Source organism: Hypanus sabinus, chromosome 23, assembly GCF_030144855.1.
Source record: "Hypanus sabinus isolate sHypSab1 chromosome 23, sHypSab1.hap1, whole genome shotgun sequence".
Taxonomy (NCBI): Eukaryota; Metazoa; Chordata; class Chondrichthyes; order Myliobatiformes; family Dasyatidae; genus Hypanus; species Hypanus sabinus.
The window spans coordinates 11927549-11953244 of record NC_082728.1 but is presented as its reverse complement, the minus strand read 5'-3'; the positions used below and the strand labels follow the sequence as shown (position 1 = coordinate 11953244).

General features: G+C 37.8%; 1 protein-coding gene and 1 long non-coding RNA gene across 2 annotated transcripts in view; one reads left to right on the top strand and one right to left on the bottom strand.

Moving 5' to 3' along the window:
- Positions 1–25696, bottom strand: part of LOC132379974 (uncharacterized) — an 89311-nt gene that overhangs the window by 12413 nt on the left and 51202 nt on the right. The window lies entirely within an intron of this gene.
- LOC132379972 (brain-specific angiogenesis inhibitor 1-associated protein 2-like) overlaps positions 1–25696 on the top strand; it is an 89908-nt gene that overhangs the window by 34873 nt on the left and 29339 nt on the right. The window contains exons 4-6 of the mRNA XM_059948390.1: positions 15400–15461; positions 16547–16618; positions 19473–19610. Of these exons, the coding sequence (XP_059804373.1) occupies positions 15400–15461; positions 16547–16618; positions 19473–19610 (272 nt within the window). The remainder of the gene's footprint in view (positions 1–15399; positions 15462–16546; positions 16619–19472; positions 19611–25696) is intronic.

Genomic DNA, 25696 nt, shown 5'->3' with positions numbered 1-25696 from the left:
ACATGATGTGTTCTTTCAACTGGATGTCAAGTGCATAACATGTTTTTGATTGCTGCATTTAATTATTAATCATATAATTTGAAAGTTTTAAAATCCAGATTTCTGTTGTAACAATAACTGACCAAGGTCAGTAAACAAAAGCAAGTGGCTTTGCAGTCACGAGGGCTTTTCATTCAAAGTGCATTTTGCTGCCCTGCTGTGCCAAAGTCTCCAGTAAACATGTACACTTGCTGCGCCAGTAGATTATTTTCCTGTTATGAGATTGCTGTTCAGTACGTGGGAATTGCTGTGCAGTTCAGTGAGATGAACATTCAGTTGACTTTGTTCAGTGTCAGCATCCCGTGTCTAGAAGCTGTCCTATTGAATATGATTGTGCGATGCTGAGTTTGAAACTGCGTGAGATAGATTTGACATGCATACAGAAAGGGTCCCCTCTAAATTTACTTTGGGTCTTATTAATAGCATCATGTACAGTCAGTGGTTACTTAATTGGATAACTCCTGTACCTGTTGGGTGCCTTCCTCTCTTATGTTCATGGTCTTCTGCTACAGTAGTCCATCCACTCTTATGCATTCAGAGGTGCTCTTCTGCACACCGTCTCTTGTAATGTGTGGTTATTTGAGTTGCTGTTGCTTTCCTTTCAGTTGAATCAGCCTGACCATTCTCCTCTGACCTCTCTCAGTAACAAATTTTCACTCACAGAACTGCTGCTCAAGGGATGTTGTTTTGTTTTTCACACCATTTTCTGTAAACTCTAGAGACTGTTGTGTGTGAAAATCCTAGGAGATCAGTCATTTCTGAGATACTCAGATCACCCTGTCTGGCACCAACAATTATTCCACAGTCAAAGTCACCTGGATCACATTTCTTCCTCATTCTGATTTTTGGTCTGAACAACAACTGAACTGTTGATCATGTCTTCATGCTTTTGTGCATTAAGTTGCTGCCATGTGATTGGTTTATTAGATATTTGCTTTAAGTGCAGGTGTACCTAATAAAGTGGTCACGGAGTGTAAAGTAGTATATCCGTTGCTTTTTAAATTGAATAAATTACTTCTCAAGGAAGAAAACATAAGTGATAATTTCACTAAGTTCAACAGAAAAGCTGCAGAGTACATTCTGGAAACTTGCTTTAATGATGTACAATTTTAGAACATTCCTGGTTTCTTTGTCCTCATTAATGTAGCAGATAGATGACTCATTTATCGATTTGCTTTATTGTGGTTATTGGTTGAGGGAATAAGTTTTATGTATTTTACAGAAACAAATGTTTGAAGTTACAGATTCCTTGCTGCTGGACAATGTAGAAGTTTGGTGCAAAAGCTATAACTTTTCACAGATCACGCAGAGAGAAATTGTTTGCACTACCAGCTGATCATTCATTAAAAATAGAGAAAGTTTAAGCAGAAATGACATGGGGAAAAGTGGAGGGAGCACAGGACAAAAGGATTAAGAACATTTTTTAAAGTAGAAGTTTCATTTATTGACTTTATTTGAAAAGCTTGGAGAAGAACATTAGAATAAGCATACACTTAAAGTTGAGTAATCACAACTTAATCATTGTGAACCCACTAACCCATTGTTCCCTTTTTCTCTAGTCTCTTGGGGGGGGGGGGCAAAAGTTAAAGAAAAACCTGCAAGAGTAATTTGGGAACAGCTGCTTGGAAAGATCTAACCTTTAATCAAATACATTTCAGAATTTCCAGTGTCTGAGGAAAATATCTAAATAACCACTTGCCTTTTAAATGGAGTGATACAAATTACAGGAGGGAACTTGTCTGTCTCCTCTTTGAACTACATAATAAATCTCCCCTTGCCACATTTAACTATTTCAATTGTGGTTAATTCTTTGTATGGCAAAGAGGAGCATCCTGAGTGCATCAGAATATACTGAAGTGTGGAGTTATGTTGATGAGAATGGTAGATGACTGTCTAAGTCGGGGGTTCCCAATCTTTTTCATTCCATGGAGCAATACCGTTAAACAGGGATCTGTGGACCCCAGGTTGGGAACACCTGATCTAAGTCCTTTACAAATACACTAAACAGCAAGAATGGCAAGAATTTCCTGGTGTTGAAGACTTGCTTCCAGCTCAGATTAAAACCCCAAGTTTTTTTTAAAAAGGTGAATTTCCTTCACTCTTTGGAATTATGCTTAGTATTTTACCTTGGCATTGCCAAGCACTTTCTTTGTATGATGTCCAGCAACAGCATTTATATTTAGTGATGTGGAATTAATGCTTAGACAGAGATGTATACAGCTTTATCAGCTGCTGAAGCAGATCAGCTCTAAGTCTGTGCCTAGCCTGAAAAATATTAAATGAAAGCAAGTTTGTCCTCTTCCAGTGGAAGAAAGGGAAAAAACAAATCTGAACATTATTTGGATAAACAATTGAAACTTTGGGATAATGAAGCTGTTTTGATCCTTTTTGTACTGAGTTCTGTGAAGTTCTGCATTAATAACGTTGTAGATGGTACCTAGTTTTTTTTTCTGCTGCATCAAGATCAGAAGATGATGGAAAATGAGTAATATTTAATTCACTGAAATACAAAGCACCTTATGATGCATCCTTTGACACTTGCTTGGGGTTATGCTTTTTTATGACACTTAGTCTTGAAGATTACAATTTTTAATTAGCTTTTTATAAAGCTTTTTAATACTATCTAGGACAAAGCAGCCTGCTTGACTGGTACTTTATCTACTACTCTAAACATTCATTCTCTCTAGTTATGCAACAGTAGCCCCAGTGTTGGACCATCTTAAAATCATATGGCTGTTATGTGCCTAGGCTATTCTAACTCTATCTTCCAAAGCACAACTGTACTACAATGGGATTTGGATGCATGGAAGGGAAAACAGTGGAAGAGTATCACCTTTTCTTGGAATTCTCTCTCTGGTGGCATTTTTACTTTAAGGGCTGCAGCTGTTGAAGGTGGTAGTAGAGCTGCACGTTCTCAAGTGTTGGACAATACATTTTGGCTTTATTTGACTCCCTGGTTCCAAAAAAAATGAACAAATTAAAATAAATACCTAAAGTGATAAAGAGGAATGTTGAGAGGTGGTGCGAGGCCACTTTTGCATTGTTTCCCTTTAATGCAGAGTGTAGTACTGATTTTAGATCAGTCTATGGATCGCATATAAAACAGTCTTCCACACTTCATCTGGCTAAAATATTTATCAATTGGAGTATTGCCTGTTGTAGTATTTGGTTTGCGAAATCTTAAGAGGAAATAGAGGTCTTTAGGCTATCTTGCAATGTAATAAACATGGAGAACTACCCTCATGCTTCATTGTGTGCTGTCTGATATTCCTTTGAACTGTAGCTTGTTGTGTCATGTCAGGATCCAGTTAATACTCAGCCATATTGCTGTATGTAGTCTACATTAGGTAAAGACAGCTGATTCGTAACCCTGAGGGTCAATGGCATACATACCCTATGGGATTTTACAACAATTTGGTAATTTCATGACTATGATTACTGATACCTTTTCATTCTATTTTATTTAATTAACTCACTTTAACTTCCAACTTGCCACAGTGAGGTACAAGCTTCTGTATCTGTTATTAATTCAGGCTTTTTGGTCAATAGTCATTAATTTAAATTGCTACTCTATAGCTGAAGAACTGTATGGAATTATTGAGGCCCTCCATTGGTCGGGGTCGATCATGGATGTTGCCTCCCAGTTGTCTATGTGATACGCAAGCCAAGGCAGCATGATGTAGAAAGCGGCTGTTGCCCGTGTAGCAGGCTCCACCTTTCCATGCAGCTGATGAAGCCAAAGGAACAGTGCAGACTGGTATAATTTGCCATCAGCGGTGTTGCAAAAGTTACCAGTCAGTGTTGAATAAAACGTAGCACTGCCTTAGGAACTCCAGCTCTGGATCTTTTCCCAAGGGCTTATTCCCAAAGCCTTCCCCATGAACATGTATAGCAAGGCAGCGGAGGATTGAGATCAGATTTCCTTCTATGTGAGCTGCCAACTGTGACTGACAAGCCCCATCGACCTGAAGCGGCTGGTTTTAAGGTGCCAGTAAACCACTTTTGCTCCTTCTCCCACTAGTAGAAATGGTTCTACCAGGCTTAGTAGCTAAGGCACTAAGCCTGAAAGCCAGGAGCTGGACCGTTTGTCAAAGGCTATTTGAGACACATGCCATTGGGAGTATTTAATAGGTAGTAGGAGCTTATCTCCATTACTTCCCCTGGCTGTAACAGCCTTAGGGAAACATATGGAATTATAAACACCTAATTTCACATAAGCTTTGTGTATATTTATAGTGGAAAGATGTGTTGGGAGTTTTCTTTTTCAGTGACTATCATTGTTTATTCTATGTACTATTTTTGTCATCTTGACCTTGTGAATACTTTTATAAAAGGTTTTGTCAAACAGATGTTTGACCACTTGCTCAGGTTCCATTGCAGTTTAGGTGGTGCAGTGTACAAGTCATTTGAGTAAGGTCTGGTTGAGTTTATTGAGAGGAATGGAAGGTTTTGTTAAATTCTGACAGATGAAAATATTAGACTTGCTGGTTTCCTTTTGTACTGTGTGATCTAATCTAATTTCAAAAGATGTGCACAATGGTTTGTAATACCATGCAAAGGCTTAAAAAGAGCTGGATAATGTAAGGGAAAAATGTTGTAGAACTGTTGTACAAGTGATTCTATTGTGTAATAAAATACAGCTTGAAGATGTTTTGCTTTTATAATATGAACTGAACTGAATTCAACACATGATGTTTCCCAGAGGAGATGGATTGGTGAAGGGTGTGCCTCACGACCTCACTTTGAGATGATTTTACACATTCTGGTTATAGAGTGGTGGGGTTTGCAGTGAGTATCTGAGAGAAGGAGAGGGCACAAGGATGTTCCTTAGACTAAAGGTTATGAATGATGTGAGACAGGTTTAGGGAGATAAGGTAATAAATTGTTGAGTTGACCAAATAACCTGTTGAGAAAGTATGTTTGTTGAGAAGCTATATTTGTTACCAATCTTGCACAGTATATTCACCCTCCCTCTCACACTTTTTCAACATTATTACAGATTCTGCTCACCGAAAGCCATGCCTGTAGGGCTAAAATTAAACTTAGTGTGGTTTACCATGACTTCTCTGCTACATATTAATCTTATTGCGCTTAGTGGACTTTACTCTCTTAGTTTTGCAGCCTTTATGATTGACATTACTACTTATTTTTCTTTGTCTTTATTCTCTAATTTATCACCAATTCTTCAGCACCTCTTTTCCATTAATTGTTTCTTTCACTAGTAAATGCTTTATATTATTCAAATTCCACAAACTTCCATTTTCTTCATTAAAAAGTTAGTTGTTCAATGTTAAAAAGTATTTGTCATATTTTAGTCATTTTGTCAGCTGGCTCCAACATTCCAGCCTGTGAGAGAGTTGATAAGCAAATATTGACCTTTATTTGATCTAAAATTCTAGAGGAATGGTGTAGTGCAAGCCACTTCATAATTCCAAGGGGAAGGGAGCAGTGATAAGGCTTGCGATATTTATATCCAATTTCTGATGCAATCCAAAGTATTAAAAAATTAAGATCTTGAATTTGTGGCAAAGGCCACAATCATTTGTGACTTGAATTAATTTATTAATGCATAGAAACATCTTTGTGCATGTATTACAGGCAGAGAACTGAAAATTTATTCACTAAATGATCTTATCTCACTGAATGGTGTTTCAGGCGATTCAAGTGAGGAGATTATGACTTGCATTGGCAGCTTGTGAAATCATTGGCTAATGTGCTGAGAATGGAGTCTCCATTGTATTTAGTTATCAATATTATTAATTATCATGGAATAGATTATAGTTAAAGATATTTCACTCAACTTTCAAGAGCATTGTTTTCAATACCCCTCCAAGAGGCATTGTTAAACTAAGTCTTTCAGTGCAATGTAATGCACTTTTTCTTGTGAGGCAGTGGTTTTGGAGGCGGTGGGGGAAACAGGTGAAGAGTGTGGTGTGAAATGCACCGTATTATTGTTCTAGCTGGAGAGCTTAACATTTTAGCAAACACATGACCTTACAGTTCTGCATTTTCTGGGTATATTCTGACATTTAGGTGAAACACTTTCAGGTAGGATGCATTCTTCTGTATACACCAAAGCATGTGTACTTCATCACAGTACATATTAAGATTATTGCCATTTAAGTAAAGTGCAATGCTTTTGGAAGTGTTGGCTTAATTTATCACTTGTCATTTGATACCATCATTGTCTTTCCATAGTTCAGTGAAGTACATCTAGAGCGGAGTTTACAGGAGCCTCAAGGAGTGTGGTTTTGCAGCACCTCTTCCATTTATCAGCATTAGCAACTGGTCTGCTGATAAGATCAACCACATTTTTACACAGCGATTGTCTGACCATTCTGTCTGATCCGTCAAATGGTGTTGACCTTTCAAAGTTAACACAGAGACATTGCAACTTAGAAAAGAGATGCAAAATAACTTGGTGCTTGTTATTGGCAACCATTGCCAATCCCTAGTTGGCTCTTGTAGCATGTATTGTTGAAAAGCATGTTTTTGAAAGTTTTGAAAATTTAAAGCCAATATTGTAATTTTTACTCCTAAAATGGCTTGAACTCTTTAAAACATGAAGTTATTTCTATTCTGTTTGCTAAATGGTTTCAGAATTGTAATATAGCATGGTTCAGATCACGACATTACAGCTAATTTGGATTTTGAACTCATCTGCAAAATGAGCTTTGAGTACGCATTTATATCATTTAACATCAGAATAAAGCTTGTTACATTTTATAATGAACTTCAAGTCTGCATAGGATACCAGTATTTTAATGTTCACTATTAGAGTCGCCACCCTCCCCACCATGGATGACATCTTCAAGAGGTGGTGCCTTAAGGTGGAATCCATCTGTAAAGGCTCACTATTTGGACCATGCTCTCTTGTTTCTACTGTCAGGGAGGAGGTACAGGAGCTTGCAGACTCACACTCAATGAATCAGAAACAGTATCTTCCCCTCTGCTATCAGATTACTGAACAGTCTATGAGCAATACCTCATTATACAATTTTTGCACTATTATTTTATAATTTTGTAATCTTTTGTCTTTGCATGGTACTGTTGCTGCAAAACAACAAATTTCATGACATAAGACAGTGATAATAAACCTGATTTGAATGTTTGAAGAGTCAGAGTTGTACAGCACAGGCATGAGCCCTTCAGCTCAATTCTTTCCTTCCTGATCTCGTTCCATTTGTCAGTTTTTAACCCATATCACTCTAAACCAGGGGTTCCCAGCCTTTTTTATACCATAGGCCAATACTATTAAGCAAGGGGTCTGGGAACCCCTGCTCTAAACCTTTATTGTCAATGTACTTATCCAAATATCTTTTCAAACATTATGGATGTATTCACCTCTATCACTTCTCTTGTTGTTGTTCCATGTACCCACAACTCTGAAAAATTTGCTCCTTTGGTCCCCTTTAATCTTACCCCTCTCACCTTTAACCTATGCCCTCTAGTTTTGTGTAACCTTATCCTGGTATAAAGACTGACCATCCACCTTATCTGCACCCCTCATGATTTTATAAACTACAATAAAGTTACCCACTTGGCCTCTTTCACTCCTAGGAAAACAGTCCCAACCTATCTGGACTCTAACTTGCATCCTCCAATCCCAGCTTGTGAATCTTTTTTACATGCTGTCCAGCTTAACCATATCCTTTGTACAGCATGGTGACCAGAACTGTACGCAAAATTCCTGGTAAAGTCTCACCAACTGTTTGTCCAGTTGCAACATGACATCCCAAATCTTGTACTCAATGCCAAATTGGCATTCAAGATTTATTTAATCATTTGAATTTAGATTTCCCATTTGTCATTACAGGATTCAAAATGTCTCTGGATTGGTGGTCCAATTCTCTAGATTCTAGTCTAGAAGTTTCATTGTGTTGTTGTTCCCAATAGAGTGTGAGTGTGTGTGTGAGATGCTGGTACAGTTTTGTTAAGTTTAGATGTTGGCACCATTGGAAGCCCATAGATCTTTAGCAGTATTTTAGCAGGCTAGATATCAAATGGATTACTTTTTGTGCATTTGTTTAAAAACTTGGCTTTTATAGCTGACCGGATGAAGCTTTTCCTTTGGCAGTTATCTGTGCCTGTGACTAATACTGATTGGCTGAAGTAAAGCTTGAAGAAGTTGCCAATTGGCTTTGCAGGTTGATGAAGTAAATGGTAAGATAACTTAGCTATTGCCTCCATTATCAAGATGGAAACTGAAACACATGAGAATGAGACTAACTATTTAGTAAAAATGAAATAAACATTGGAAATGGAAATGTCCATGCTGACATTTTTTGCCTATCTATAGTCAATCCAGTTACATACATTAGTCTGTAGCCTTCTCTGCTTTGCCTATTTAAGGGTCTGTCTAAAATATCTCTTTAAGTGCAGTATCTGATTCCTCAACCACCGATCATTTAAGTGTTAATGTAGACCATGCACCACATCATGATAGAAGATGTATAATTGTTAATAATCTGGCTTTATATGATTATTTGGTTATTGGCGTGAATGAAACTTGGGAGTTTTGCAGTTTGCCAGGTGGAGGTAACAAGTTAAGAGTACTGTGCTGATTTTCAGTGGGGATTCCAATGGAGTTGTAACTGTTGCAAAAGCTGTCAAAACAAAAGTGGGTGAAGAATTTCTAATATTATTGAATCAAAATGGTCGAAAGTGACAGCGATATTGTATATAGGAAAACCTTTTTTTACATTGTTTCTGCAAGTTGTTAGAATTTTCAATTATTTTAATGTTTCCATTTCTTTTTAAAACACCTTTTTAGAAGTCAGGTAGCAATTGCAGGTTTGAGCACAAACTAACAAACATTGTTGCTGAATCCATTCTTTAAAGAATCTGCATTGAATCAAATGTGTTGGACTGGGAGTACATTGTATTGCAAAAATATTCTGTGAAGTTATGAAATGAGATGTCAGGGATGGCTATCACTAGGCTTGTCTTTCTTTATGCTGTAAACAATGACACATTACTCCTGAGGGTAATATGCAATATCTCAAATTAGAGATCAAAATTAGAATGTGCATGATATATTTGGCAGGCCAGACCAGATCTGTAGGAGCAGATTCCTTTCTCCAGGTCCTGAAATGTTGACGCTTTCTCCTTCCACATATGCTGCCTGACTTGCTAAGTGTTTCCAGCATTTTCTGTTTGGTTTCTGATTTCCAGTGTTTGCATTTCACCCTCCTCACCCCCACCCCATTAGAATGTTGGTTATTCATCTGACTTGATCTTAGTTTCAACCGATAATGAACATGCAATTCAAAGAATTGATTATCACTTAATTCCAATGGAAATTAGATGCAGAGTTAGTGCCTTCAGCAAAGAAACTTGGTGATTTTTCAGGTTCATAGTGCACTGCCCAAGAATACAAGGACATTATGATGGATCAAGTGATAAAGCTGGTACTTTTGCTATTCTTTATAGCTGTTGTGGAGAATTAGTCAGATACAATGTTTGCAAATATGAGAATTCTGTTTTATTTTACTTAATATCTGTTGAAAGCTAATTAGAACCTTGCCAGTCATGTGAACTACATGACTCAAACAGCTCCTGCAGTCTGGCATACTCTGTTTATTTGCATGAAATAAAAGGTGGGGCATGTGTCTCCATAGATACAAAAGATAGTTTACTGTTTCAAAAGGATAATCTTTTCTCAAGGAAAAATTTTGGTCAACTCAGCAGCCAAAAAGGGCAATTCTAACCTGTGTAAATGTGGTTTTGTAATTTATTTTTGAAATTGACTTTTTAATTGTCTTTGGGAATTTCAAATGAAGTCTTAGAAGTTATTGGAAACAGTTTATGTGAACAAATACAGGAGTAGAAATGGATTAATCATCACAAAATGCTGGAAGAACTCAGCAGTTCAGCCAACATCTATAGAGAGGAATAAAGAGCCCAAGTTTTGGGCTGAGACCTTTGTCCGGGAATCACAGTCTCAACCTACAGTGTGTGTGTGTTATTCCGTATTTCCAGCATTAGCAGAATCTTTTGTGTTCATCAGGAGCATAATGCAGAAATTCTGTTTAACTGATCTTGCGCCAGGGGCTTGCAACATTTTACCATTCATTAAATTAAATATGTTTACATATTGAAGTGGAAGGGAAAAAGATGTATTTCTTTTCAAACTTTGTAATATAGCATCATAGGTTGTAGCTGTAGGTGTTTACAATGGTCTATGGTCTCTGTGCTTTATTCAAAGCACGTTTTGTGAAGCCTAAACAATCAATTGGATTCCTGCAATCTCTTGGTTTACTCAAGAATGTGTTTAGCATGCTTATTGGAAGGTACCCCTTGAGTTAGTCACTTCACTCGGAATATAAATAGAGATGGGCTATTTGGTCTCCATGTTCCTGTTTCACCATTCATTAAGATCACAGGTGAGCACACAGTTCAATATTTCATATGCCCTGATTACGTTTAGATCCAAAAATCTATCAACATTCATCTTGATTGTATTCTTGAGTGGAGAATTCCAGTGATTCATTACTGTTTGAAGAAATTTCTCTTCACTTAGTTCTGAATAATTGAACCATTATTTGGAGACTCAGGCACTTGATGCTTTAATGCCTCTGGAGGCAAAACATTTATGCATTTACTCTGTCAAATTCCAAAGCAGTTTGTGTGCTTATTTGATTCAACATTTGTACCAGTCATTTCTCCAGACTCTGTGATATTAGAGCTCATTGATAATATAATAAAATGCTATCCTTGGTGTTTCATATTTTTTAACAAGTACAGACAATAAATTCAATCAAATTCATTTTTAAGAATATTTGGGATCTCTTTTAATAGCAAAATAGGACATTTGGAAATACTAAACAATTACAATGGCACTGATTTACATTCATGGAGGTGTTCATAGGAAAAAGCACGCATCTTTGCAGTTCTGTTTGCTTTGCAGCTTCAGCATTTCCTTAATCACCCACTTCATATCAAAATTTGCCTTATTTTATAAAGACTGTTATTCCCATTTTAATGTAATGTAATTTATTTTGTATGAAATAAGACCGAGATTTGAGTTTCTAGCTTTTTTTTCAGTCCAAGTATGAGAAACGTATTCTAATTCATCTCTTGAGTCTTTGGTTTGAATCTCCAAATTTAGTTTCCAGTGTTGGTATGGAGGTTGGCCAGCTGGCTGTCTTTAGAGCAATTCATAACACAGGCCTGTAGAGAGCATATTGAACAAAATCCTGCTGCAATATCAGCAAATTACCCAGCTGTCTTCTCAGTGACTGCATGGTGGATGATAAGGGTAGAGCCAAGAAGAACAAAAGGCATCTTTATCATTACTAGGTAACTTGAGATAAAATGTTTCTATATGACCATGCTAGTTCAAAAAACATTTCAGCCCATTAATCAAACTCTTAATTTCTATCCTAAGGGGAACATTTGAATCCTAATATTAATTGTAGTTGACCAAAAGGGAAATGTAATTTCTCTCCTCTCCCATTGCCAACACCTCCACAATCCTTTATCCTTTTCCTTTTTTTAAATTACTGGTGCTACTGCTTAGAAACAACAAAGACCCAGGTCTCCAACTGCAATTGGCAGCTCAATTGGTCTGTTGTAATATCTGTAGTTGGAAAATGTTTCAGTAAAGAATCCTTTCTAACCAGTTTATTTCGGCAAGCCTTCTGAAATTAATCTTTTGCTCTGAGCAACCAGTGCTAAATATAAATGTGTAATGTCTGAGGAAACCAAATGACTAACAACTGTTTTTTGCAAGTATATTTTGGGAGTGGTTAACTTTGCTTAGAAACAAAGGTGAATCTTGGCAATCATATTAAACACATTATCTATTTTTACGTGCTTCATGAACTGACAACAAAGGTGTTCCATGTGGAGAATTTGGCTAAATTGTGGTACATTTTTGTAAATCCTACTGACATAACAATCAGATGGTTGAGAATGCTGCCATTACACATGGATTATTTGGGGAAGTTGGGGGGGTAGAGTGGGTGGTGATGTTGGACAGAGGAGGCATGGTAAGAGGAAAGAAAATTATGGGTTATCAGTTCTGTCTTTTGATAGGATGTATACAACAATATCCTCTATAATCTATTTGGCCTCCGTCGGTCGTGGTCGACCATGGGTATTGTGCCTCCGGTAGTCACTGGGGAAGGGCCTCTCCAGGATGCAAGCCAGGGCAGAATTGATATGGAGATCCGTCTGTTGCCCATGCAGTGGGAGCCCCCCCCCCCCCCCATGCTGATAACAGGTCCAAAGGAACGACGGAAGTCGGTACAGTTTGGTGCCAGCAGCATCGCAGCAGTTGCCGTGCCGGTGCTGGGTTCAGCAGTCAGTCGCCTTTGGGACTCTGACTCCGGATTTTTCCTCAGGGTTCACTCCCAAAGACCTTCCTGTGAGTGGGTATAGCTGCAAGGCAAGGGAGGGTTTGAAATCAGAGTTTTCCCTCTCCTAGATGAGCTACCATCCATGGTTAACGAGCCTCATCTGCCTGGAGCAACTGGTTTTAAGGCGCCAGTGGCCCGCCTTTGCCCCTTCTCCTGTCAGTGAGAACAGCTCCACCGGGCATAAGAACTACGCCACATGTGCAGACCAGGAGTTGGACTTGGTTGTCGGAGGCTGTTTGAGACACACGCCATGAAGGGCATTTGTTTAGCAGTCGGAGCTTGTTCCCCACTACCACCCTTCGGCTGTGACTACCCTTGAAGCTATAATCTATTTATGTACAATGTTATAAGGCATGGCACAGCCATGATAAAAATCTATTATATAACAAAAGGCTTAGAGCAGACAACCTGTTAGTCACCTGGATCTGCCTCTATCAAAAGCTCAAATTAAGAAAATAGTATTTAACAGGGTTATCAACACTAAACCTGCCATCTTTTTAAAAAAAAAACTTTTTGCAAAATAAATGGATTACTTCAATAGTAATGTGAACTTATTACTGTATACAGATTTAAATTAACAAGATAATATTTCCACAATTGGATAAATATCAGAAACACTGCAGTAAAGGTATCGATGCATTTTATAGGTGTTTTAATGTTGCACTTAATATAATTGAAATCACCCAAGGCTGGTCTAACCAGAATTAGCTGCTATTCTAGATTATGTTTAGCATGAGTGTAGAAATGTGTCTTAAGTTTTGTAACCCATTCAGCTCCAAGAAATGTCAATGCTGTACTAATATTTGGTACTTGTATGTGCTTTATATATTCAGTGCGATAAGTTTCATATTTCAATCTGTCAATTCCTTTGTCTCCAAAAATATGACCTCTATTTACATAGGATCATTTACATTATATAAATAACTAAGGCATGCAAAATTTGATGTTGTGCCGCATAGTGAGATATTCAGGGAGGTACCCAAAATCTCAATTAAAGAGGCAGGTTTTATACATTGTTTTATAGAAAGAGAGCACTGTAGGAGTTGAGAGTTGAGTAGTTCAAGGCATTGCAGCTAAAATTGGGTTGTTTTAATATTGGAGATGGATGAAAGCATAGTGGGAGGAGTACAAACCATAAATATGTTCTGAAAAAGAGTCTCGGTCCAAAACATCAACTGTTTATTCCTTTCTATAGACATTGTCTGATTTATTGAGTTTCTCTAGCATTTGTATGTCTTTCATGAGAAGAGCTCAGATCTCCACTGTTTTAGAGCTTGAAGAGGTTCTCGAACTGGGGCCATGTAAAGCTTTGAAAATGAGGCTGTTAATTTTAAAACTGGGCTACGAGTCAATGTAAATCAGGGATCATAAAGGTGACAGGTGAATTGAATTTGATACAAGTTATTACATGAACAGGAGGTTTGGATGAGCTCATGTTTGTAGACAATGGAAAATGGGAGGCTGGCCAGCACAGCAACTGTAGTCTCTCCAATTCTCAAGTCTGTGCAACCTGTTAGTGTGGCGACTGCAAGGCTGAGCTTGTGTGAAGTTGTTTTCAAACCACTTTACCATATTGCTCAATGAAGCAGAAGTCTTGAAAGATGAAGGCTAAACAAGCTGCTGCACTCCTTCCATATTTAAAGAGCCATTGATCTTTATTTGGGCTTTCAAAGATTCTGGATTAACGCATTTTCATGTCCATATGTCTACTGAAATTTTGTTCTCTGAGGATTGGTTTATGCTGTGACGCATGTGCTGTTGCCTACACAGTGAATATTTTCTTCCTTTCCTCTTAGTTTATAAAAATGTACAACTTGTGACTTCTTAATAGTTTAGGTAAAGGTGCCATTTGCAAGAAAATTCATGAAGAGCCATGGCCTTTTATGCATTCGACTATTTGAAATCTCTCCATTGGGACCGTCTGAGATTTCAAAAGAATTATACAAAGCTAGCTTTGTTTTTGTCAAGATATTTAAATTATAGGGTGTTTACAGTGCAACTGAATACAAGAGAATTCATGATTTTAACAAGATTTCTATGTTGGACTTGTTTTCTTGTGGCAGTGTGTTAGTGGGGAGATTTGGGTGTGTCCCAGAATGTTGTCGGATTGAAATTTCATTAGAAGTTCCATATTTCTTAGGCTGTCTGATTTGTGTTGAGCAAGTATATCGTTTGTAGAAACAGATTGCAGCATCCAGTGGTTAGTATTGACGTCAGTTTTCAAGGGAGCCTATGCAGTTATTTAAAATATGTTGTAGCGTGATTTTCAGCTCCTAGTTCCTGTCTGTTCCTCATAACTCTTAATTTGCACATGGTCTGCTCATCATTTTAGGTTAACTGTTCAGTTGATCCCAGTATTGATCCAAGTATGGCCCAGTTGAAGTTGGTGGTAATATGAGGGTTGGGTAATTCTATCAACAGGATGGACAAAGAAAGATTGTTGTGGCTGTACATCTTTCCTTAAAACTTTGTCAGTGACCTTCCCTTCCTGTTTAAGTGGAATTTCTTATTTGTTGATGAGTACTAGCTCAACTCCTCACTTAATGAAACTGAGCAATGTTTCATGTTTTGAAGACTGTTTGGTTTATTTATTGAGACATACTGCCAAGCAAGCCCCCAATTTAATGCTAGCCTAGTTATGGGACAATTTTCAATTACCAATTAACTTACCAATGGCTACATTTATGGACTATGGGAGGAAACTGGAGCACCTGGAGGAAACCCATGTGGTCACGGGGAATACGTACAAACTCCTCACAAGCAGTGAGTGGCAGGAATTGAACCTGGTTTGCTGGTACTGTAAAGCATTGTGCTGACCACAATGCTATCACTTCTTGGACCTTCAAGAAGTCTTCACTTCTTGGACTTTTTACTAAGGAGTTTAACATGACTTCTGTATAATGGCTATCCAAATAGTGATGCTTATTGTCCGATGCTCAATTTGTCAGCTCCAAAATGATGGGGCAAAATTAATAAACTTAAATTTCTTATTTTCCAGGAGATGTTTTGTTCCAGATGGCAGAGGTCCACAGGCAAATTCAGATACAGCTTGAAGAAATGGTGAGTGTTACTCTTTTTGTGAGTATTTAATATCGAGCATAGTCCAATTCACTCGTACTTGATGTGTAAATTTCAAAGTACATGTATGTCACCATATATAACCCTGAGATTCGTTCTCATGCGGGCAATCACAGTAAATTTAACAAACACAATAGAATCAACCAAAGACCACACTCAACAGGACAGATCAACAACCAATGTGCAAAAGGCAAAAGGTTTCTCTTTTCTCCCCTTCATTAATACTTGTCTCCTGGGCTCAGCAGTTTGCTAGGCTATTTGAGAGAGTATTTAAGAGTCAGCCACTTTTGAAATCTGGAATCCTCCTTAACCACAAAAATGGATCTTGAGTCAAATATAGGCTAGATCAAACAAGGAATAGAAATGTCCATACCTTCCCTGTACTAGATAGAATTTTACAACAATATGTAGCTTCTTGGTTACATCACTGATGTATCTTCTATTTGAAATTACATTCCACAGTTACCATGGTGGGATTCAAGCCCTTATCTCATTTGTTCAGGCCCCTGGATGTTTGTTTGTGCCTTAACCACCATGTTACTATATATGATATGTGTAATCAATCATTTTAACGGAATTCATATTTTAGCTGAAATAATTTTTAAAATATACTTCTCCCCAGATTAAAATCTCACACATTCAAATATTGCTTGTTAAGAGAAGTGTTTGATATTAAAATCATGTCTATTTTGTAGCTTTATTAAGTGCAAATCAAAATTACCATCATCAGTTCTTTGATATATTAAGTCCCTGTATAAAATACAAACTTGGCTCGGGGTGGTGGGGGGGGGGGGGAATATGTGATAGTATTGTAGTATGCATCTCTGCTAAGAGAGTAAAAATCCATATTAATGGTGTTGAATGACAGCATGTGTGAGTGGTAAAATTATAGCCTTTAAAGTGCTGAATATGGAGGAGGGAAACATCACATGCACATGACTAATCTGAGGATGCAAGGTAAAAATACTGTTTCTGCGGTGTGGGTGTTAAGGGGGTTTCTTGTTTCCTTGACATTAATGAAATTGAATGTTTTAAGTTGTACAGCTGACATTTTCTTGCTGTTACAGTTGAAAGTGTTCCACAATGAGCTGCTGATGCAACTGGAGCAGAAGGTTGAGTTAGATGCCAAGTACTTAAGTGTAAGTTTCAGGCTCTGTTCTTTGCAGTCACCCATTTTATTAATAACCATTTATTAATCTACCTATACATGGTTTTTTGTTTGTGCAATATTATCTGAATAAGGTTAATGGCATTTGTTGTGAATTTTTTTCATTTTGTAGCAGCAGTACATTGCAATACATAAAATATTCTGTAAATTTCAGTAAGAAATATATATAAGCATTTAAGTAGTACAAAAAGAGCAAAAATAGTGAGGTAGTTCATGGGTCATTGTCCATTCAGAAATCTGATGGCAGAGGAGAAGAAGCTGTCCTAAAACATTAAGTGTGTCTCTTCAGGTTCCTGTACCTCTTCTCTGGTAGCATGTCTTTTGGTGGGGGTGGTGGTGGTTGGTGGGGGCTCCTTATTAATGCATGCTGCCTTTTTGAGGCATTGACTTTCAAAGGTATTACAGCAAAAATGGTGTGTTTTCAAATGTTTTATAAACATTCGGTATGGACTGACTGCAAGATTGTAATTTAGGGATTTAAAATGTAAGTTTTAAATCCATGAGGATTGAGTTACAGCTCTAAAATTGTTGCCATCAACAAGTAATTTAAAAAGGAAAGTGGTGTTTTAAAAGAACTGAGATTCGTCAAGTTATTTTTTCAAGTCATCTTGATTCCTTGAATATTTTCAGCTGAATGTTTATCCAGACATTTAGTTACCTGTGGCAATGTCGTTCTGCAAATAATGGATGGAACTTGGTGGAAATCTATTGCTTTGTCCAGTCATTGCAGGTTTCTTTATATTCATCATTTCCTGAGCTACATTTGATTTGCTTTCTTAAATCAAGTAAAGTGTCAGCCATTCAGGACAGAAGAGATTTCTTCACCTGGAGTATAATGAATCTTGGAACTCTTTACTCAGTGTCTATGGTGGTTCAGATGGATAGATTCTTTAACTTTTAAAGGGATGTTGGGCTAGAACAGGAAAAAAAGGCGGTAGTAAAAAAAAATCAACCAATCAGCTGTGATCTTACCAGAGCAGGTGCGATTGGGCAATCTATTCCTTGTTCTTACATCTTTTGTTCTTAAATATTTGAGTTATTTTTGCATATATGCAAAGTTACTCACTGAAAAGTCAGTTCTGACATCTGTTTTCTTGACTTAATAAATTACAGCAGATTCCAATTACAGTAATTGGGACATGTCAGGACCAGTATATTTTGACCCAATTAAGTAGCTGCCCCAATTACTTGAAGTTTCATGGAAGTAATTAAAAAGGTATAAAGAAGATGAACTACCGTTTAACTAACAAATTATACATTTAACTGAAATGCAGAACAAATTAGAACACTAATGTACCAGTACTACTGTAGTACTATAAAACTATTAGTTTCTAATAATATCAAAGGAGGAATTCATTCAATGTATGATGCTGTGTCCTTTTAATTAACTGTAATTGAACAAAATCAGTGCAGTCAACCCCTAGTTGGACTGCCTTCATAAAATACTCTTGAACAAATCTTCATTTTCATTGTGACATTCAAGATGATTTTTGAAACCTTCAAATTCTTCATATTTCCTAATGTTAAAGTAGTGAAATAATTTCATTTGCACACCCGACTGTTTTTGGTATTTCCAAACCTGGATGCTTGAAACTGTGATGAACAAATCTGTTGTGAATTGTCTTGCTGCTATTTCTAATCAATTATCAGTGACAAAAATCACTACTTTTTGGTCACAAACACATGCAACTGGTGCTATTTGAAAACTGTTCACTCTTAAGCATGCAAGTGTACCCGACTGGCACTTATTAATGTGTCAGTTGAGCGGCATTGTGTCCCAAATAAACAAAAGGGTTTCTGACTATTTTCTCAATTACTTTTGTTCTTTTAAGAGTCAGCTGACCTGATTAACCAATTAACTGGCATCCACTGTATTTAAATTTGTTTAGTTGTGAACTATTTCCATTTGGTGCAAGAACTTTTGAGAGCTTTTTGAGTTTCTGAAAGTAAAATGAACATGCTCTTGAAATTGTTTCCATTGACCCACAAAGTAGTATTGAATCTACAATTGGGTTACGGTGGACACTATGTTAGACTCATATTACAGAGACAATTCGGTAGATGTAGTAAGATTTTTAGACAGGCTTGCTGCTCTAGCCTTTGTTCTAAATTAAAGGCTGCCTTATGATGCCAATGAACCAGTTAGAAACTTCATAAGCATAGATTACACAGGACTTGTTGGGGAAGTTTTAGTATTCTTTATTTTTGGAGACTTTTGCATCTGCTGAAAATGCATCTTCTTTCACCCAAACCAAGTGTCCACAACAACAGATTATATTTATTTTGAACCTTAAAGCATAATTTCCAAAATGCTTCACAGAAATTCTTAACATTTTTGTCTCAGTCGTCTGTAGTATAACAAACCTTCCTCACAGGTTGGTTAACATGATTCCAGCTCTTTTACTAGTGGGTGTGAACTGATTAACCACACTATAAACAGCCTGTAAATCAAGCCATCCGGTACCATCAGGATGCGAATTAATCTGAAACCAGTTTGACACCAAATCTACAATTACTTTGGTGTTTTTTTTCCCCCCACCCATTTTGCTTTTTACTCCCAAGTCCTAATAAATGGCCTTGGCCTGAAACATCAGCTTTTTATTCCTCTCCATAGGTGTTACCTGACCTGCTGAGTTCCTCCAGTAGTTTGTGTGTATTACTCTGGATTTCCAGGATCTGCAGAATCTGTTTTTTTTGCTTTTTACTCCCAAGTTCCTACTACTTTGTTAAAGCTCAACATTTGTAGGCCTCCTTCCTATTGCTGAGGTAATACTGCCACTGTGGATAGTTTGGTCAATGTAATTTTATTTACATTTTTCCCTCAGGCCACTTTGAAGAGGTACCAGGCTGAACATAAAGCCAAACTGGAGTCTCTGGAAAAATGCCATGCAGAGCTGAAGAAACTTAGAAGAAAGAGTCAGGCGAGCAGAAATCCCCAGAAGTATGGAGACAAGGAAATGCAGGTATACATTAAACCAAGTGGATCTTCCTACATGCACTCTGTGTACACTTGGTAACCACAAGGTACAGGACTGGAAGTGTAGTTATTCAAGTTACTGTCAGCTTGAATCTGTCTGGCCATTCTCCTCTGACCTCTCTCATTAACAAAGCACTTTTGCCCACAAAACTGCCACTCATTGGATGCTTTTTAGTTTTTTATACCACTCTCTGTAAACTCTAGAGACTGTTCTGCATGAAAATCCCAGGACATCAGCAGTTTCTGAGATACTCAAACCACCCATCTGGTACCAATAAGCATTTCATGGCCAGTCACATAGATTGTTTCTTACCTCTTATGTTTGGTCTGAATAACTACTGAACTCCTTGACCATGTCTGCCTGCTTTTATGCACTGTTGTTGTCACTGATTGGCTGAGTAGATATTTGCATTAATAAACAGGTGTACCCAATAAAGTGGCCACTGCATGTGTATTTCCTTAGTTCATTTTTCCAAAACAGTTGTGGTTGACTTGACTATTCTAGAGACTGCATATGCTTTCCCTGGAGAAGAGGAGCTTAAGAGGGGACATGATTGGGGTATCATTATGGTAGACTGCAGGAAACTATTCTCCATATCAGGGGTTAACAAAACAAAAGAATGTAGGTTTCGGGTGAGGGACTAAATTTTTAGTGTTAATCTGAAGGAGAACATTTTTACCTAGGAAGTGGTGACTACCTTGAGTACACTACTTGAGAGGATGATGGAAGCAGAATCTCTGAAAGCATTTAAGTGTCCAGAATCACCTTGGTGTTGAAGGCTATAGGACGTGTGCTGGGACTTGGGAATTAATAAAGATGGTCAGTATAGACTTGACAGGCTAAGTGGCCTGTTGGGTGACTATGAATTTTCTTGAGTGTATTCCACCTGTGATTTTAAGCTATTATTTTCACCTTGACTATATTTTCTAAAATGATAGATATCACACTTCTGAACTTCCTTGAATCAGTAATATTTTCTTGGAAATACCTGTGTCTAGCAATCAACTAGAAACCTCAGCTAATATGTTTTCTCTTCAGCATAGGCAACTTGAAGCTTGCTGTAGTGTTGCTAATAATGCTTGTGTACTGAATCGGCATCTCCCTGGACTCTAGCTGGTAATAAAGCACTGATTAATTTACCCCATGAATCACTAGAGGTACACAAAGCTTGTTTCTTACTTGGCCTTATACTAGAGCAGGAGATATTGAGAGCCTCTCCTTTACATAATTTCTTACTGAGTGTCAATGGAAATTTCTTATGGATCAATGGAAATATATAACCACATGTGATTCTGAGTAGCTGAAATCCAGAGTAGCACTCACAATATGCTAGAGGAACTCAGCAGGTCAGGCAGCATCTATGGAAATGAATAAATATTTGCTGTTTTGGGCCAAAACCCTTCTTCAAGATAGGGAAGTGGCGGGAGGGGGAAGAGGAGAGAAGAGGTAAGTTACTTTGAAAAAATAAATTACCTCAAACAGTCTAACAGGAGGGGGTAATCACTCCCCCAGCTCTAGGTTGACTCATTATAGATCCTAATGGCCAAGAGTAAGAATGACCTTGTATAGCGCTCTTTGGAACAGTGCAGTTGTCTTAGCCTGTTACTGAAGTGCTTTGTTCAGCCAAGGTGGCAAGCAGAGGTTGAGAAACATTGTCCAGAATTGCCAGGATTTTCTGTAGGGTCCTTTATTCTACTACAGCCTCAAGTATATCCAGTTTGACTCCTATAACAAAGCCAGCCTTTCTAATCCGTTTATTGAGCCTGTTGGCATCACCCACGTTGATGACATTGCCCCTGTACTCCACTGCGTAGAAGATTGTACTGGCAACAACAGACTGGTTGAAGGAGAGGCCTGCATACTCCAAAGGACCTCAGTCTCCTCAGGAACCAAAGGCAACTCTGGCCTTTTTATGTACACAGCCTCTGTGTTGGTGTTCCATTCAAGTCTATCATCCAGGTGCATGCCTAGGTACTTGTAGGTCCTCACCACATCCATGTCCTTACCATCAATAGTGACAGGGAGCAGTGCAGGCTTGGTCTTCCTAAAGTCCATCACCATCTCCTTTGTCTTACTGATGTTAAGCTGCAGATGATTCAGTTTGCACCATTTGACAAAGTCCTGCACCAATGCCCAGTGTTCTTCCTCCTGTCTTCTCCTTGTACACCCAACTATTGCTGAATCATCACAGCATTTCTTAAAGTGACATGACACAGTGGTGTATCTAAAGTGAAGTAGTTAAGATTCAGAGTGCAAATAAGACAGAATTGTTAGAGACATCAGATCATTTCATATAGAGCAATATGTATTACCATGGAAAGAATGTGTAAATCAGGATGAAGATTTTGTACCAGCATTTTATGACAGGAAACCACAGTTGATCAGCAAGCATGGATAATGGGTGAATATCACTTCTAGAAGTTAAGTTGGGTGCTGGAATGTTTTGGAGATGTTGAGAGAATTGATGGAGGAAGTTGAGGGGAGGTGCTTTGGAATAGTTATATCTAGATGTGAGCATAAATAAGCTTCTGTTGGTTAATCTTGTTATTTATTTTCCTCTGTTAAATTATACCTACAAAATTTTCCTATTTTTATTTTTTATTATTTAAAGTGGTACTGCAAAGTCCATTTAGAAGCTGGTTTGTGCTCTTCAATGATTTTTGGAAACTGAAAGACAGATTTTTAAAAAGGCAGGCAGTTGGTTAGGCTATTTTCTACCACATTCAATGGAAGGAATTGTACACAGCTTTTCTTTTTAACTTTAGTTGGCCAGTGAACAAACTGTGATTAGAAAGGCTAGAAAATAAGAATTGGGAAGAATACTGAAGTGTAATAATGTGTGTGTCTGTGCACTTGCTGATTAAAATTTATGTAGTGTATTCAATGCCATGGAGACAACCATATTTAGGCTTTCTAGCAGAATGCGCTGTTGCTATGACGTGTTGCTGCGAATCCTATGGCACTATGATGTGTTATCACACCACTGGCAAGGACCTCATCAGCTATGTACAAATGTGCTTATTAAAATTCATAGTGCTGAAGCTTTTGCACTTGCATTTCGCATACAGGAACGCTGACTGCTGAGTCTGCACTGAACACAAGCACAGAAGGGCACTGGTTCCTTCTCAAGAACAATAGTTTGCCTCAGCTTGTCTTATTTTCATGCAAGTACCCTCTTCCATCCTCCATCCTCCACCCTTCCTCGGCCAAAAAGCAGTTAATGTTAGTTATAAGCCAGTCAGTAAAATTTAAATTATATGTATAGGTTATAATTTTAAATACTTTTCCACATTATTTTGTTTCATCTGTCTGTTTTTAACGGTTGGTTGATGGTCTTTTTCTACTAGCTTACTTTTCACTATACACCATGATCTGACCAATGTATTAGTTAATTCCTAGCTTCTCCTTGTGGAATCTGGTATCCAAACAGCTCTTGAGAAAAACACGGGCTTAAACCTGGCTCCTCCTTGTGCATAATCTTATCTGGTGACTTCATTCTATCTTTGAAATGGCTAGAACTCCAAACAAATGATGCACAGTTAAGCTATTAAAGTGGAGTCACAGGTAAATAGGGTTGTAAAGAAAGCTTTTGGCATATTGGCCTTCATAAATCAATGTCTTGAGTACAGGAGATGGGATGTTATGTTGAAGTTGTATAAAACATTGGTGAGGTCTAATTTGGAGTATCGTCTGCAGTTCTGGTCACCTACCTACAGAAAAGATTACAGGGAATATTTACAAGGATGTTGTCAGGTCTGGAGGACCTGAGTTATAAGGGAAGATTGAAAAGGTTTGGACTTTACTGCTTGGAACTAGGGGAATGAAGGGAGATTTGATAGAAGTATACAAAATTATGAGGGGTACAGAGAGGGTAAATGCAAGCAGGCTTTTTCCACTGAGGTCTGGTGGGACTACGGCCGGAGGTTGTGGGTTAAGGGTGAAAGGTGAAAAGTTTAAGGGGAACTTGAGGGGAAACTTCACTTGGAGGGTTGTGCAAGTGGGGAATGAGTTGCCAGCACAAGTGCTGCATGCAAGCTTGATTTCAACATTTCAGAAGTTTAGTTAGGTATATGGATGGTCGGGATATGGAGGGTCCTGATGCAGATTGATGAGAGCAGGCAGTTTAAATGGTTTGGCACAGACTGGATGGGCTGAAGGGCCTGTTTCTGTACTGTACATTTCTATGACTCTATTTAATATATTAAAAAACTACATGTCAGAAACTATGATTGACAGACTGACAATTCCCACATCTGGGTACTGGTAGTGCTTAGATAAAAAAACACTTTCCGTTGCAGTCAATTCTTTTTGCTTACTGAGTGCAGAGGACAACCTGGAAAACCAATTAGTACCCACTGCTGTCAGATGCACAGCCACATCAACATCTGTGGGTTTCACAGCAATGAGAAAACAAAATGTTTGACTAGTATGATAGATGAGCATTTTAACTGTACATTCTGGCACTCAAAAGTCTAGCTTTAAAGTTCTAAACAATAAGATTTTGTTTAGTATTTAAGTGCACGTTGATGTACATGCAATTAAGAAAGGTTGTGTTTTTTCTTTGCAACTACTATTTTTGAGGAATACTTGAATATAACGAAATAATTTATCCCTCTGAATTAATTTGGACTGCACCTTGGCCAAGAGTGCATGCAAAAACAAAATTACAGCGTGTCACTTTACTCCTTCATTGTGCCTTCAATTGGTGTGCTGATTTGTTGTAGTTAAAGTTTTCCTTAAAAAGTGAATAGAATTTTGAGTTTACAGTGGAGATGCTCAAATCCAGATTTGAAAAGTTATTGCAAATAACCAATTAAACAAAACAAAATTAGTAAATTCATTTATATGTAAAATTAAAATCTTTAAAAATCATGTCAATTTCTTAAGGTGTTTTGGCAAATATAAAAAATTTTCTTTTGTGGAATAGAAAAAAAAATTAAGAGTTTGATGTGAATGTAGGAGGTTCCAAGTATTGTCTTTCCTCTTGGTATTCTCCAACCTGACAGCATGGACATGGATTTCTCTAACTTCTGGTAACCACTCTCCTCTGTCTCTCTCCTTCCCCACCCCCATCCCTCTGATCCTATCACTCCATCCTCTTGCCCTCCTCCTTGATCTGCCCATCACCCCAACATTTCTTCCTCTGGTTTCCCTCCTCACCATCTTCCCTTTCTTCCTTGGTCTACTGTCCTCCCTTACAAAATTTATCTCCAGTCCTTTGTCACTTCTGCCTATCACCTCCCAGCTTCTTGCATCATTCTCACTCTCCCTCACCCGCTTATCAAAACCACACTTCCTCACCTGGATCCATCTATTACCTGCCAGCTCTTGCTCCGTCCCCTTTTTATTTCTGGTTGTTTCCTCTCTTTCTTTCCAACTCTGAAGTGTCTATCCAAAATGTACAATATCCATTTCCTCCATAGATGCTGTCTGACCTGCTGAGTTTCTCCAGTTTTTTTGTGCGTTGCTCCTGATTTGCAATATCTGCAGTCTCTCTGTCTTCAGAGTATGAATTTTTTATCAGCATTATGAATTTTATACTCAGTTATTAGGACCAAATAGTTGGACACTAAACCTAAAGTACAGCATGTTCCCAGATTTCTACTGGAGTAGTCAGTACCCTTGATTACAATCCCATCTGCTTCTCTGGAATTATAGTCCTAAATTAATCAGTGTATTAGAAAACTTTTTGAATGTAATTTTTTTAAAAGACTAATATGAAAAGCAATTTTACCTTCCCTCTCCCCTCCCCACCTTCCTTGCTCCATGTATTGTAAAGCCACCACCTACAATGTGAGTCATACACATTTAAGTTGCTAACTGTGTATCATCAAAGATATTGGAAGGTTGTCATAACAGTTTAAGTCTATTAAATGCTCAGTGTAGGTGTGCAGGTTCCAAGGACATTGGAAATCACTGCAAGTACAATTTTCCAGAATTTTTTTTAGGATTCCCTTATAATGGAAGGTTTTAGTCTGACAAATCTTGACAGTTTGACAGATTAAGTTCTTATTACATGGTGGTGTTCTTCCTTTTACAACTGTATGAAATTATTTTAGGGGAAATATGAT